Source organism: Temnothorax nylanderi, unplaced genomic scaffold, assembly GCF_030848795.1.
Source record: "Temnothorax nylanderi isolate EJ_2023f unplaced genomic scaffold, tnyl_v1.0 TNYL_tig0034_pilon, whole genome shotgun sequence".
In the NCBI taxonomy this organism is placed as follows: domain Eukaryota; kingdom Metazoa; phylum Arthropoda; class Insecta; order Hymenoptera; family Formicidae; genus Temnothorax; species Temnothorax nylanderi.
In genome coordinates this window covers 536740-551502 of record NW_027249096.1, presented here as the reverse complement: position 1 = coordinate 551502, position 14763 = coordinate 536740, and the positions used below count along the sequence as shown (strand labels likewise).

At 41.2% G+C, this 14763-nt stretch overlaps 2 protein-coding genes across 9 annotated transcripts in view; one reads left to right on the top strand and one right to left on the bottom strand.

Moving 5' to 3' along the window:
* The window catches only part of LOC139770901 (growth arrest-specific protein 2), a 31528-nt gene extending 21094 nt beyond the window's left edge, over nt 1–10434 (top strand). For 5 of the 7 annotated variants that reach the window (XM_071703170.1, XM_071703169.1, XM_071703168.1 and 2 more), the window contains 6 exons: nt 3326–3450; nt 3930–4095; nt 4727–4973; nt 5768–6029; nt 6821–6946; nt 7375–10434. In XM_071703170.1, the coding sequence (XP_071559271.1) occupies nt 3326–3450; nt 3930–4095; nt 4727–4973; nt 5768–6029; nt 6821–6946; nt 7375–7593 (1145 nt within the window). In that variant the 3' untranslated portion in view covers nt 7594–10434. The remainder of the gene's footprint in view (nt 1–3325; nt 3451–3929; nt 4096–4726; nt 4974–5767; nt 6030–6820; nt 6947–7374) is intronic. The other 2 variants (XM_071703174.1, XM_071703173.1) reach the window with 2 other exon arrangements.
* A 539-nt stretch (nt 10435–10973) lies between these two features.
* Nucleotides 10974–13768, bottom strand: Septin2 (septin 2). 2 transcript variants are annotated; one of them, XM_071703175.1, is made up of 8 exons: nt 13660–13768; nt 13052–13169; nt 12303–12639; nt 12101–12212; nt 11814–12006; nt 11616–11743; nt 11371–11544; nt 10974–11257 (listed from the first exon to the last, which is right to left on the bottom strand). In XM_071703175.1, exons 1-8 carry the CDS (start codon nt 13687–13689, stop codon nt 11084–11086), a joined length of 1266 nt encoding a protein of 421 aa, XP_071559276.1. In that variant the 5' UTR covers nt 13690–13768; the 3' UTR covers nt 10974–11083. The 2 variants fall into 2 exon arrangements, with proteins under 2 accessions (XP_071559276.1, XP_071559277.1); XM_071703176.1 differs by lacking the exon at nt 13660–13768 and adding an exon at nt 13431–13601.
* Nucleotides 13769–14763: the final 995 nt, after the last annotated feature.

Sequence of the window (14763 nt, the reverse complement as noted above, 5' to 3'; positions counted from 1 at the left end):
GTACACGCTTACCGACAACTATCGGTTCGATAAGCGTCGTTCCACAGGTTTTTTATATCGTATAAAAGCTGCGCCGACGCTGTTAACGACACCGACGACTGTCGGTAAGCGTGTACAGAATTGGGCCCCTGGATGACGGATTTGTCCGGGCGACGCGACGCCTCGGAAAATAGTGCTCTAAAGTCACGTCAGAGAGACAGGGAACATAATGCCACGGACATATATCTGGATCGGTGACGGGGAACACGATCGCCTTACGTAGTTCCGGGTGACCGAGTTTCCCGCACGACGGGAACTTCTTGTGCGTCCCGTGCATTGCACGTGCTCAAGTTTGAGTCTGGTCTCTCAACCCATTATTCGCAACTAATAAAAGTCATTTTCTGTTTAGCCATCAAATTAATCCGTTCTAGAGAATGTTCGTTCTTTAATATCCAGACTTGTACAATCGAACAAGGAAGACTGCAATTTTCTGATACTTTGTATTGTAGATTTCGATTATTTTTACAATGTCTACATAATTGTATGACATGATTCAATTGCTCGTAGGGCTAATTCTTGAGGTCTAGATAGAGCTATCGCGAAACGAGTTCTCTTATCAATTCTTTTCAATCCGTTTGTTTTTGGGAGAACACGGAACCGATTTACGACGTCGCGTGGCTCCGTGAGAGAGCGGCAGGTCTTGGGTTCGATCTCTCATCTCATACGCGAATTTTAAATTTGTAATCTGCTTCCTAGACCTTCAAATTGGAAGTATTGTGTATTGGCAACCCTACATTAAATGAAACATTCTATTATTGCGCAAATGTTCATAAAGAGGAAGCCGGACCGAATGTCTAGAATAGACTCAATAGATCAAGACCTACTCAGAATTGTGGAGTCAATGTTGATTAACTGATAGAATCGATTTTGTGTCTATCATTTACAATTTCGATACACGGCAACGCGGGGCAATGCCGGCCGTGGAGTGCCACGTGATAGATTCCGCGCCGCACACGCGGACCAGCCGTTTAAAACCTATTCTTTTCATCGTGCTCCCGGTGCCAACCCCATTGTTGTTACCGGGTCGAGTCACGAGCCCGCGCTCGCGAGTTCTCATTACCATCCGTATCTACGATGCACTATCGCTGCGCCAGGGCCCAACCTAGTTCCTATTTCCCATCGTGCCCGCTCTATATCTATATAGAGGTGTCTACGGGATCGTGTGTCGCGACCCCGCGAGTTTTCCTTAGATCCGCCGCATCGATCGGCCGCTTCACCCTGAGAGAGAGAAACGACGTGTATATCGGAGATATTAGACATTCCAGATAATTCAAGCGTCTTTAAGTGGAGCACGGATTTCTATATTTCGCGTTTTATACTTTGTATTTTTTAATACGTGAACAAAATATTGCAGCTTCTTCGATATCAAAGATGTTACTGTAATCTAGAAGTATTTAACATCATGTTCCTTTAGCTATAAAATTTATGCGTTTCTCCGATTTAGATGCAGCCGACACGCTCCACTTGGATGTAACTTTGATAATATAAAACTGGATAATAAAAATAAATCACGTACATGTGATTTACAACGCGAAGCGAAGAAGTGGAAATCGCGGAGGAGTTTTCCGAGAGGAAAAAAGACCTTTGCCTATCTCCTGTCCGCGTATCCGGTGAAATTCAATTGCTCCGGTATCTATCAATATCTTCGGTACGATAAATATAATCGGATAACGATCGTAGCGCGCGCTACCACGTACGTTCGTATCCTAAAACGAGAGATCTAACGGATCGAAACAGGAGGCGGTAATAGATAACGGCCGACGGTCAGCGCAGATGCGCTCACTCTATCATCTACCGTATGGCTGTGTTCGCGCGCATGAACTGTTAAAGGATAACGAATACGGAAAAGAGACGGCAATAAATAATGCGCGGCCGGTAATAGATAACAACTAATGGCGAGCGTAGACTCGGATTAACGTACATAATTAACATGCGTGTTAAGCTGAACGGAGAGAATAAGAATAGAGGCGTCTCTCTCTCTCTCTTTGCGGGGAAAATTACATAATTTGTCAAGGCGAATGAGGCTTCCTGTTAAGATCTGTAAAATGTACGGATGTGAGAGATATAAGTGATAGGGACGGTAATTAATGATAGCTAACGATGTGAAAAGACTTGGATTAACGCGCGTTGGATCAGCTTGACTTGCACGTTGAAGTTGAACAAAGAGAATAGAAATGGAAGATTTCCTTCGCCAAGGAGATTTTAGATAATTTGCCTAATTTCAAGACAAACAAGGGGCCAAAAAGATCGATCGGCTCGTTTCCCCGAGAAAGTCGGAATTCATGAAATATTTATCAGGAAATCTCGCGAGCTCTCCTCTCGGTTGGAATGGATATTGGAAAGTTTTATTATCCGGAAAAGTGGAACGTGTGTGTCCTTGATCTATGCGCTTAGTACCTACGGCAGCGAACGAAACTAAAGCGATTTTATAGTCACGCATGAGTCGATTTATCGTGAGAGTATTGCGACCTGACTGGCTTCTCGCTTGACCCGCCATGTCGTACAGATCAACGATTCCTGACGCGCGTCGCGGCTTTACAAAGTGCCGCCCTTTTTCCCTCTGAAAATCACGAGACGCGACCAGAACCGAGATCGGGATCTTGGCGGGTACAACGATGAATCAGCCGTTCGACCTAAACCGATTGTCTTTCCAGTTGCCAATCTTGCCGATCGCCCATTAAGACGCGTCGTCCTTGAGCGCGTCGCGCGCTACTGATAAATGATTTGCCGCACGATCACTCCCCGGAGTAAATTTGTTTCGTCAAACAGGCCTCTCCGACCGACCAAACCGGCTCGTCGATCGACATTCGATACGTGGTCGAGTCACCGTTGCGCCTGGTACACTTACGGTACGATTACTACAATCACGTTGTCGATCGATCGTGTCGAATAGCTGCTTTCGCGAAGCAAAGTCGAGCACTGATTTTCAACTACCGACTGTTACTCGCTGTTTTCGTTGATTGTATAATAAATAAATGATACGATATAAATGATTGCTTGCGCGGAACATTGAGAGAAATCCGCGCATCGTAATTACATTGATCGAGAGAATAGATAAGACGTGATGTATATATAATCATTTACAACAGCTTGCGGATAGAGGATTGAATAAGGCGCGAATGGCGTGTTATTTTTTTTTCGTTACAACGTACCAGCTCATCGAGCCACTTGAGTGTCATTGAAAGATACTTGCAGCTTATATGCCGAGGGAGACTCATGCGTGCGCGCGCGAGCGAATTATCGCTGACGCGACGGGCGAGCTAATATCGCAATCTTCGAATTTCAGATGTGGATTACATAACGGGTGACAATTTCTTCGACGTGCTTGATAATGGGGTGATTGTGTGTCGACTGGCGAGAATTATTCAGGAAAAGGCGAGATCCGCGATAGAGGCTGGACGGGCGAAGGGGGTAAGTATATTACAAATCACCTTTGTACCTCTTAGCTTAGATTTCACATGTTTTTGCATTAACAAGATGTTCTCTGCAAACAATACACTGTTAAATTCGTAGTGTCAAATTATACTCAATTTGAGTGATTTTTAACCATTCCTATAAGTCGCCACTGCTCCTCTCAATATATCGTTAATTTAACCAAAACACTGTTAATTTAACTAAATCAATAAAGTTAAAATAATACTTTGTTTTGTGTTAAAATAATAAATTTCGACACACGTGGTAATTAAAAATAACAAAATGTTATTTAATTCAAGGTATTGATTTAAATTCCATCCTTTAATATTCAACAGTGTAATTTCTCTCTTGGAATTATCTTATTACACGCAATGAAATTTAATTATTAAAGTATACAATATATCACGAAGTGAGTTTTGCGATTAGGAATTGTGTTTTGATGTGTTGAATGAAAGTTCGGAAACTGTCGCTCGCAGAAACATGGAGAAACGTTGTTGCAGCCGGTACCGGTGATACGTGGACGTTGTTGGGAGAACGCGGCCCGTCGCAGCTTCTTCTCCCGCGACAACATGGAGAACTTCATACAATTCTGCCGGCGGCTGGGCGTCCACGAGAATCTTCTCTTCGAAAGCGACGATCTCGGTAAAGCCTGGCGCGCAATTAATTTTAATGCATGCGAATTAAGCAGGCGGGCGGGCTATACGCGCGACGCAGCCGTTCGCTCTATCGGACGACTTTCAACGGGAGATTTAAGTGCGCGCCCGATTAAGTTGACGAGCGGCGATTAGCGGAAACATAGTAATTGACTCGCGCAATCTCGTGGCGGACACGCGTGTAGGGACGTGTGCCGTATAAATTACGATCCGGCGTGAAACGAGATATGCAAATCCGTAGCGGGAGCGAGGAGCGAGAGTGATCGTCGCGCGGATTGCGCGCGCGACTTCGAGGAAAGTGGAGCGAATCTTCGTCTCTTCGGAGATCGGCGGACGGCGGGACTTTCTCGCTTAATCAACTTTAATTGCCGTCGAAAACAAACAGTGCGGTTACGTAAATGACGTAACGACGTAATCGAGCGTGGCGCGAAGCCGCCTTGAGAAAAGCGTTTTTATTGTGCACGGATAGGACAATGAAACGTTGACTTGAACAAAACCGGAGACGATAAAGCTAGATAATGAAAATGTATAAATAATAAATGAATCCCAATATGATAAAATAAAACATTTTGTCATTTTATACAATGCATATATGTATAGCGTGGTCCATTTTTTTGCAGTTCTGCACGGCCAACCACGGAATGTTGTGCTATGTCTACTGGAAGTCGCGAGACTGGCGGCCAGATATTCCCTGGAGCCGCCCGGGCTCGTGCAACTCGAGAGGGAAATCGCGGCGGAACAGGAAAGGGATCTTCACTGTTTGTCCGACAGCGGTATATCTCACAGCAGCCTTGTCTCCTGGCAATTCCAATCGCCGTCGCCGACCGCGACACCCAGGCCGTCGCCGGAGAAGATCAAACACAGCAGGTAAACGAGCCGTAATTTCTAGGTTTTAATGAACGAGAACATATTCTCAAGAACCATCACGGGTTATTCTAATATTTATTTCTACCAACGTAGATTAACTTTAATCTCGGTTTAACTTACTTTTTATCTTATCTTAGTTCTGAAAATTAGAAGAAGATAAGAAGTAAGTTAAACCGAGATTAAAGTTAATCTGCATTGATAGAAATGGACATAAGAGCCCAATTCATCGCTCTTACAACCGAGCCTGCGTACAATATTAATGCGTTACTTACAACGTAACGGTTGACAAGCGACGATGTTGACGAGAAGAAACCGAAACTTAACCGTTACGGAATGTATAATGCATGTATGTTATGCGCTCGCATAATTTCTGTTTCGTTTACGCGCGTCGCATTCAGAACAGCGCCCAGAACTTCATATATCCCGGCTCGTTTACGACGACAGACATTTCCCCATTGGGTTAACAGTCGCTGACTGAATAGGCAATTCTGCGTGCTGTTACCGCGAAGGAGACCTCGAGTCGCGCAACTCTAGGAGTGGCTGAATTTTATAATATATGCGAGGTTTCCGGCGTGCGCTGAAAGCGTTACATTGTATTATTCTATAAATACTCGGCTGTGCCGTTCGCTCTATTGAATTGTTTAGATAAGATTTATTTTCATGTCCGAACACTTCGATAAATCATAAAGATATACAAAAATTTCGGTTCTTCTCGTTGACACTTCCGACATAGCAGTAATAATATTTTGTGAAAGTCATTCAGTCACTCGACATAGATCGTATCGTAATTCTAGCTCGGCGTCAGAAGTCACGACAACGGGAACGCGATGGCTGGACCCGGTGACTGATGCTACGCACGAATCTGAAATGCGAAGGTCCGTTAGCGACAACGGGCCGACCGGAAGTGACGGGGTGCCCAGTGATACTACCGAGGACGACTGGTCCCGCGGAAGCGTCGAAGATCCTGACGAAGTGCCGTCGCCGTCGAGCTCGCCATCACCGTCGCCGGCCGAGCCACCGGAACACACGGGACCGATAACAGAACTCGATCGCAAGGTATCCGAATGTCCCACTTTTACTTACAATACAATTTCAGTGGTAGATACTGTGATATTTTGAAGTTTCGAGTGCATTCTGCACAAGTCTGCAAAAGTTTTCTATATTCAATGATATTGCCAGGAATATCTGTTGGTTGCATCGTGTCACATTTAATTTCCAACAAGATTCGAATTACCCTCCCAGGAACGAAACTCCAATATTCAAGGATTAAAATAATACTGTGCAATGCAGAAGAGCGCCGCCTTCTTTCCGTGTCGCACGAGGAAATGCATATGCGGAAGATTGAATAATTTATAGTCTTCCTATTAATGTTAATGTAGCTTCACTGATGTATATTCCAGGCACGCGTTGTTTCAGTCATATATTCGCATGTCGTTGAGAAAACCTTAGTCCTATACGTGTTATTGCAGACGTTGCGCTTGCATTATAATCATTATCGTATACGAGAAGGAAAAGGGGTACGAAAAGGACGATGTGGGAATCGGCGTTTTTCTCGTGTACGTTTTCCACGCACGTATCTGCACGCGCGTGTGTCGGATTCCTGCATGCCTAGCGGCGGAAGTTACGCATCGGCCTATCTTCGGCCCTTTGCTTCTCGCTGCGACGACACGTCGAAGCGATTTATCTCGCGTGACAGCCGATCGTTCTTCGTCCGTCCGACAATAACGAAGGCGGACGGCGCGGTGAACAAACCCCCCCTCCCCGTCTAAATATACCCCCCGTATCTCTTCGTTTTGAGCGCACCTCTCTCGATATCTCCAGCATCGCGTGCTTCTCTCTGCCTACAGGTGCGAAGAGCCACCGAGGCCGTCCAGAGACTCTGCCAATGCCCGTCGAACAAGTGCTCCAAGCTGAAGGTACGCAAAGTCGGCGAAGGTCGCTACCATATCGCGGGACGTAACGTCTTTATCAGAGTAAGTACATCCATCTCCGTCATGTATAACTTGTATCCTTTTTTGCAAAATTAATTACGGCCGCTATTCATAGTCAGATCTTGTATTTAAGATTGTCTTAAGCATAATCTTAAGATGTTATAAATCACAGAGCAGTATTAGCATCTTAAGACATTACTTAAGACAGTCTTGAAATAAAAACAGACTGAATACCGGTCGTTAACAAAATCGATATTATATGTTAGATATTATTATAAAAATCCTAAAGACGAGTTGCTTTCGTTTAATATTTCGAATTGCTCCTCGAGATCATATCCCGTCATTTAAAACTCCCGCAGGGGGCTTCCTTCTCCCCGAATCTTGAGATCTCTTCTCCTTGTTCTTTATTCCTATCATGTCGCGATGACCCTTGCCAGCCACTAATGACCGCGCCGTTGACGTGTTTGCAGCTTCTCAAGGGGAGACACATGATGGTGAGAGTGGGCGGTGGATGGGACACTCTGGAGCATTTTCTGGCGAGGCACGACCCCTGTCAGGTGAGGGTCCTCAGCCGCGAGGGCACGCCGCCACCCGCTCGCGGCACCAAGCACGACAGCTTCTTGCACATTCGCGCCAAGTATCGCAGCCCGCCGTCAGAGCCGAGCCTCTCACGTCGGTCGCTAGCCTGAGAGAGCACGTAGTGCCTAATCACGCGCCCACGATCACGCGGCGCGAGCCCCTCGGGCCCCACGTGGCGTGAAGCCTGCCCGCGCACGCTTGGCGCACGTGCGAATTGATATATCCCGGTACACACCGTATAATACGTGTACCGCTATCGCAACCCCCGGGCACGTCGATTAGACGTCCCCCGTCCTCCTCCGTTGTGCGTCAAGCGACGCGCGGTGAAACGACGCGTGGCGGCTCGGGTTACCGTAAGGACGGTAATACGCATCATCGCACGATTTTTCACGCACGATACATTCCTTCTTTGCCAACTACGTTCGATGAGTTGGCGATTTTGAGGGAAGAGAGGCGCCACGCGGGGAGCCGCCTTTAAGCGCTCGCCGGGTCACTTCATGCACATTCCGATACTCATATACGCTATTTGCGAGAAATCCACCGGTATATACGCACCGCCTTATACGCCGGTTATTCGCACAACGATACCTCTTACCAACTCTCGTACCTACCGTACATCCCGAATTGCGCGTACAATTTGTTACGTGTGTAATCACGTAACGCACGTCGATCACCGGTATATAGAAGCACAGGGATCGCTATTTTTACTACGTCCATGTCAGGTGGTTGAAGAGCATGCAGGTGTCGAAGAGTATCCTCGCAGACGCGCAGCACGCCGCGATTTTTTTAAGGAGAAGCGACGAATAGTCAGAGTTCTGTATTTAAGATCGGCGTCTGCGATTCAGGAGACTTTGACTATTCGGTCTTTTATCGCATTATCGCGTCAACGAAACAACTATATCAACTATATGTGCTTTCATCTCGAATCACCCCTTCAGGCACTAATGTTTGCAGCGTCTACCCGGAAGTTCTTCGACCAGGAAGCGCGCTGCACCTCGGTAATGGTAGCGTTTAAGACCGCAATGACCAAACTTTATTTTCGGAACTGTGTCGTCACGATAATCATTATACTTATAATAAAACAAATAATAATAAGAATTTTCGAATAAATATCCACTTAAGCTCAAGCGTACCAACGCTTATACGTGCAATAAAAGAGAATAAAAGTGCAATTAAAATCTCAGGTAGAAAATCATCCGTGTCATGCCTTAAAAAGATCGATTAATCTTTTTTTTCCTTTTCAGGAAATTTCTTTGCGATGTACTATTTTTCTTTGAAGTAACAATAGCGGCCTTATAAAAATTTAGCCGAACTGGATAAGATCGTTACGTTTTTATTACTGGATGTTGTAACGTAGCTTTTAACATTTAACTCTATTCGGGCTTCAATTATGTTTTGGTCATTGCTATATATCCTATAAATATATTCTTACAGTGCACTGCCATATTTTGCGGCGAGCACGCGATCAGGCACTTATAATATCATAATAATCGACAGGATCGGCTTAATCTTCTGTGTATTACTTTCTATACATCTGAACAGGAATCGCTTACAACGTATAATTTGCATAAGTTCGATAAATGAATTTTTCTTTGCGCATAAGTTGTATCACGTAATCATATATCATCAAAGAATGGTATGTTCGTATCTAAGAGCGCTTTTTAAAATGTACGTTATCAATTTTTTTCGCAGTTTTATTTGAGTTGTAATCTATTGCGAGCTTGCAGTGACTCTCTCACTTCAGCCGATCCTGAAATTTATAGATACACATTAGCATTCGATTAATATCTAATACAACTTGTATCGCCTAACGTGTAAAGTGCTTCATGATAATTGCCACGATACACATACACATACACTCTCATATATCTTTTGTACTTTTATATAAATATCTCTATGGTAGGCTAAGGGAGATAATTGATTGGCGTATTGCCGAGGTAATTAAACCATCTAATTATTCCGCTTACAGAAGTGCAAGAGCACAGTGTGCAAAGGAATACCAAAGCAAAGAAACACGCGACGAGTAATGTCGGCCCGTTGAAGCTAATTAAATCCGTCGTCCGTGATCCGTTTATCGTTTGCGTCGTCAGTTTACGTCGGAAGATTGTGGTTGTGTTTCACGAATCGATGTCTTTTACGAATTATCTTTTTTTTTTTACGAAATAATCCGTTCACGGCGTTCCATCCTTTGCGAAATAGAATCAGTGTTAAATTGCGATTTGCACTGTAAATGCAATAAACTTAAGTTTAGCGAGCTATACTACTGGATATACAAGGCCTTATGTTATGCAGATACGATTACTTTGCGAAGGGGAGTTGTTTTCTTAATTTTAAACCGCCCTGCCTAATTAAACTAATTTTCGCCATATTATGTAACTTGTAAATAATACATCGCCCTGACATATCGACAGATTTAAGTTAATCGTACCTGCTTTATACTTTGTTAATGTGTAATACCCGCGGATTTTGCGTGTAAACTGTACGATCCGTATATACCTAATAAGTTATTTATACATATAACTCGTTAAGCGCCTTTTTATTACAGATTACGTTCAAACTTCTCAATATGCGCTAGTATAGTGGCGCGTAAAATAGAAGGAATTGTGTTTTGATGATATTAAACTGTTGTAAATTTATTTGGGTTATTTATAATAAAATACTGAAGCGGTATAATTGATAAACACGTATTTTAAAACGGATTATTGTCTACTGCAATACTGTTTCATCGTAATTATTCGGCTATTAGTGAAGTATTATAATTGCATTGTACTGCATATATACATACGTTTAGTCTTTGTTCATAATAACTGCACTAGGCTTTCGCAAATTTTAAGATTTTGTCTAATATGCAGAATATATTGTATGCAGCATTATCTTAATCTATTCAACTAAGTTCAAAACTATTATGTCGGTTGTTATATTTTGTTGAACAATAAAATACCTGACAGTAAGATGTTTCTGCAAGTTTTATAAGACCACCATGCACTTTTGGATCCCAATATCAACTTTCAAATAGCATTACCTTTCATTAAATATTACCTTTTCCCGAATAATCTTATGATTCCAAAAATAAAATTAGCTCTATTTCACTTGAAACTATACGTGATATATGGGTATTTATTAAACAACGAAAGAGCTGCATTATTTCCTGCTAGTTGTCCATAAATATTTGCTATAAATTATCCTTATTTTTGTAAGAAGCTCTCATATTGCTATTTTTAAAACCATTTTTAATTGATAATTAAATGAGAAAAAGGACAAGAATATTTATTTGCATACTAAACATATATTTCGTATAAAATCAAATTCATTACAAATTAATTTAAAAATATATATGTTTGGTTAAACATTATTTTTCATTAGAGTTATTTTTAGATAATACGAAACATATGCGACTTAGAGTATATCTCTAGAAAAATTTTTGGTATATATTTAATATATACGGAATACTTATATAAAATGCACTATAATAAAATAAAACAATATAATATCAGGTATACAGGTATATTATTAAAATAATAATACTACTATTCAATAATGCAATTAAAATGCATGGTCATGATTTAAATGTATAAAAAGGTATCGCCATGATGAAATGTTTTACTTTTTTTTGCTTTTGCCTAACGTCAACGTGTGATGTGGGGGTTGCTGCGCAAACTGCACTTTTCGTCTATTGAATTCGATTATATCGTCCTCAAGTTTCTTACGACTGTCTTCTAACTTCTTCTTTTCTTCAGTATGATCTTTCTTCAGCTTGTCGAACTTACTATGAAGCTAATAATGAATAAAAAAATTAATAAACATTAATAACAATTAACAGCTGTAATGAAATAATAAATATAGTGATTTGAGATTTATATACAGATATGTATTAAAAAAACAGTTACATCTTTCTCTGCCTCTTTCAATTCAGCTTCTTTTTCTTTCACTCGAGCAACAAACATCTGTCGCATTTCGTCCTCTTTTTGTTGCAACTCTTGCAAGTGAATGGATCTCTTCGCTTCGCACGTCTGTTGAAAACTTACAGGCTTGTTGTCGCTGTCAACGTCACTAAAACCCATCTGAAAGTTCACAAGAAACTTTAGGAAAAAGATAACTCTCGCGAAATTTCTGACAGACAAATGAAACATACCTGCTCCAATCTCTTTTTCCGGTAAAGTTCGTAGTGACGGCAGTGCGTTTTCTCACGCATATCTTCCATATTGGTACTTATCAGCATCTCGCGTAGTTTTACGAAATCACAATGAGATTCGTTTTCGACTGTAACATAAAGGAAATTTGTTAACTCTTTTCTTTGAGTATAAGTAACGATGAAATCTACAAGTCATACCTTGAACTGTACCCCACGGATATTGACGAGAACGCATCATTTTATTGCCCACGCGAACGAAATCGGTACTGCCAACGACGGCGAAGGGTGCATGAGTGTTCATGGTGGAGTTTATATCCGCTACGCTTTCATCATCGGTGGGAAACTGATAAATGTGTATTCCATTGTTTTGCAACTCGGATATTATTTTGCTCTGAAATACAAACATTATAACAAATGAGATTGTGGTACAGATAACACAGACGCATAAAGTAAATGAAAATAATTTCAGCGGAAATGCCACATACCTTAAATTTTTGTAACTCAGTCTTTGATATTGTATCTGCTTTAGCAATGATTGGAATGATATTAACTTTGGTATCCAGCTTCTTCATGCATACTAGATCAATGGATTTCAAGCTGAAAGTATAAGACTGAATGAAATTAAAGCTATTCTCGTATTTTATTAATAATACAATTAATTTATAACGTCATACAACATATGCTTACCCATGACCAGTGGGACATATAAAATAAAGGCAGATGTGGATGCGACTATCATGATAGGTTGCCAAATTGCGTTTGATTTTTAACTCTTCCTGCAAATAAGCTTCAAACTGCGCATCTATGTAGTCGACGACTGCCTTGAAGCTGTCTTCCTTGTTGATTTGATCACCATAACCGACCGTATCGACGATGGTCAACTTCAGTCTAACATTGCTCTCTTGCAATTCGTAGGTATGCGCCTTAAGTTTTACGGACGGTAAGTTATGGGGACTGGGACTAGATTCGAAGCTGGTGTTAAAAAGGGAATCCATAAGCGTGGATTTCCCCAGTCCAGTTTCACCTATATCCAAATAAATAAATATTAAATATTTAAGTACTACAAACCATTTAGCTTAACTTTGACTACATTTACACGGCGGCTTATAATCCGGTTTAATAACCATTGTATACTATCGGATCCAAAATTTTTCTTTTTCGATCGTAATGATCATTTAGATATGAACCTTTTTTGATACTTAAACTCTACAACTTTTTTACTATATAAATATCAAAAACTGATTTAAATGTTTTGAATATCAAAATAGGTTCATATTTAAATGATTGTTATAATCAAAGGAAGAAAAATTTTGGAGCAGATAGTATACAGTAGTTATTAAACCAGATTATAAGCAGCCGTGTAAACATAGTCAATAATGAGAATATAATAATACAGATATATTGTAGAATTTATTGAAATGGTTAACACTTCGTACCGATGCAGAGAATGTTGAACACGAATCCATTCTGCACTGATTTATTCACCAACTGACTAGGCAAACTGTCAAATCCAACGTGGCCTGACAGCTTCATCGTACGTAGCATAGATTCGATCTAATAACAGAAATCATATGTTTGCATTGCAATTTTCAGAGAAAAGAAAAAGAAAAAGAGAAAGAGGGAGAGAGAAAAAGAGGAAGTAAAGACTGTAAATGGATAAAGGAAGCTTGATTCGGTTGACAGTTATGATACGTGAGAGCCAACACCCTTGGATCTATGACACAGCTACATAGATTCAAATAATCGTATTCGTACACATATAAAAGAACGTCGAAGACGCGCCAACAAAAAGACGGAGAAGAAGGTGGAGCAAACCATTTGTAGCCAACAAGTAGAGATATATTGATCTTCTTTGCGAGAGATAGAGAAACTTTTTAAACGTTCCCCAGGCGGAAATTCGTCTAACGAGAGTGTGTTTCGACGGAGTGATACACAGAATTGGAGGATGCGAGTCCCGGCCGTTCGACGAAATCCCGAGGATGCGTTCGTCGCGTCAAGGAACGGGAAATCGGCGCGCGCGAGCGAGAAAATTCTCTCGTGGTACCTTAGCACGGTCAATCTCCTCTGTCGCCATTTTTCCTGCGAGTCCGCTGCGAACGCCACGGGAACGAGCCGAGCACTCTTGACGGAACTCAGACGCAAGGATGCCAGGCCTCAAATCGGAGTATCGGAGCATAGTGTTAGAAGACAGGTATAACATTGCGCATAATGGCGGCCGGAGAATACGACAGCCAATCAAATGTTTATCCAAAATGTGGCGCCACATTTAAATGCAGCATTATCACAGTTTGTGACAAAAATGCAAACGAAAATAAAAAATTTGTAAATATAATACGAAACCTCATAAATTAATAAAAAAATATAATACATAATATACTAATGATAAAAAAACAATCTCTACATTAATAAGTAAAGGAAGATTAAATATTGCAAATAAGGAATTAGAAAACATTATTAATAAGGAAGTATACAGAAATGATTACTCGTATTGCAAACTGTAAGAACAATATTCCTGACACAATGTTATATTTAAAATCGTCTTAAGTTTATTATAGAATGCTATAATAAAATAGCCTTACAGGTAATGGAACTTTCCTCCTGCAACGTGTCGTAGAGATCTCGGTTATTGTCCGACTTTCGTGAAGGGACGAAACTGTGTTTAGCAATTCGAAGTCGTCTTCCTTTGTACGCATCCATAAATATCGCAAGAATCGGCCGTAAAGTACATAAAAAGTGAAGATGTAAGCCATTGTAAGCAAGTGACTAAAGCGGTTTGAAGAAGCAAAAACCGTCGATGATCTACTTCTACTAGAACGTAGAATGTAGTGAGGCGCGAAAAACGATAGATAAAGATAGATAACAGATTATGCATGGAGATGTTTTCTACCATGTTCTTCCTCGACCAGCGAAATTGAAGAAAAAGAGTATAAACATATCCAGCGAAAGTTGTCTACTCATAATTTGAAATTCCAATAAAGAAAATTTTTCCGAAAGATACGTCTAAAAAAGAACTGCTCGAACGCATGCAAATATCAGTTGTGATTAGGGCAATGTTACCTTCTCTAGTGGAGCTTCTTTTTAGCACAAACTATTAGCGGCTCATCTTGGTTTATTCCCAACAGACTTCTCCAGCAGATCGTTATATATC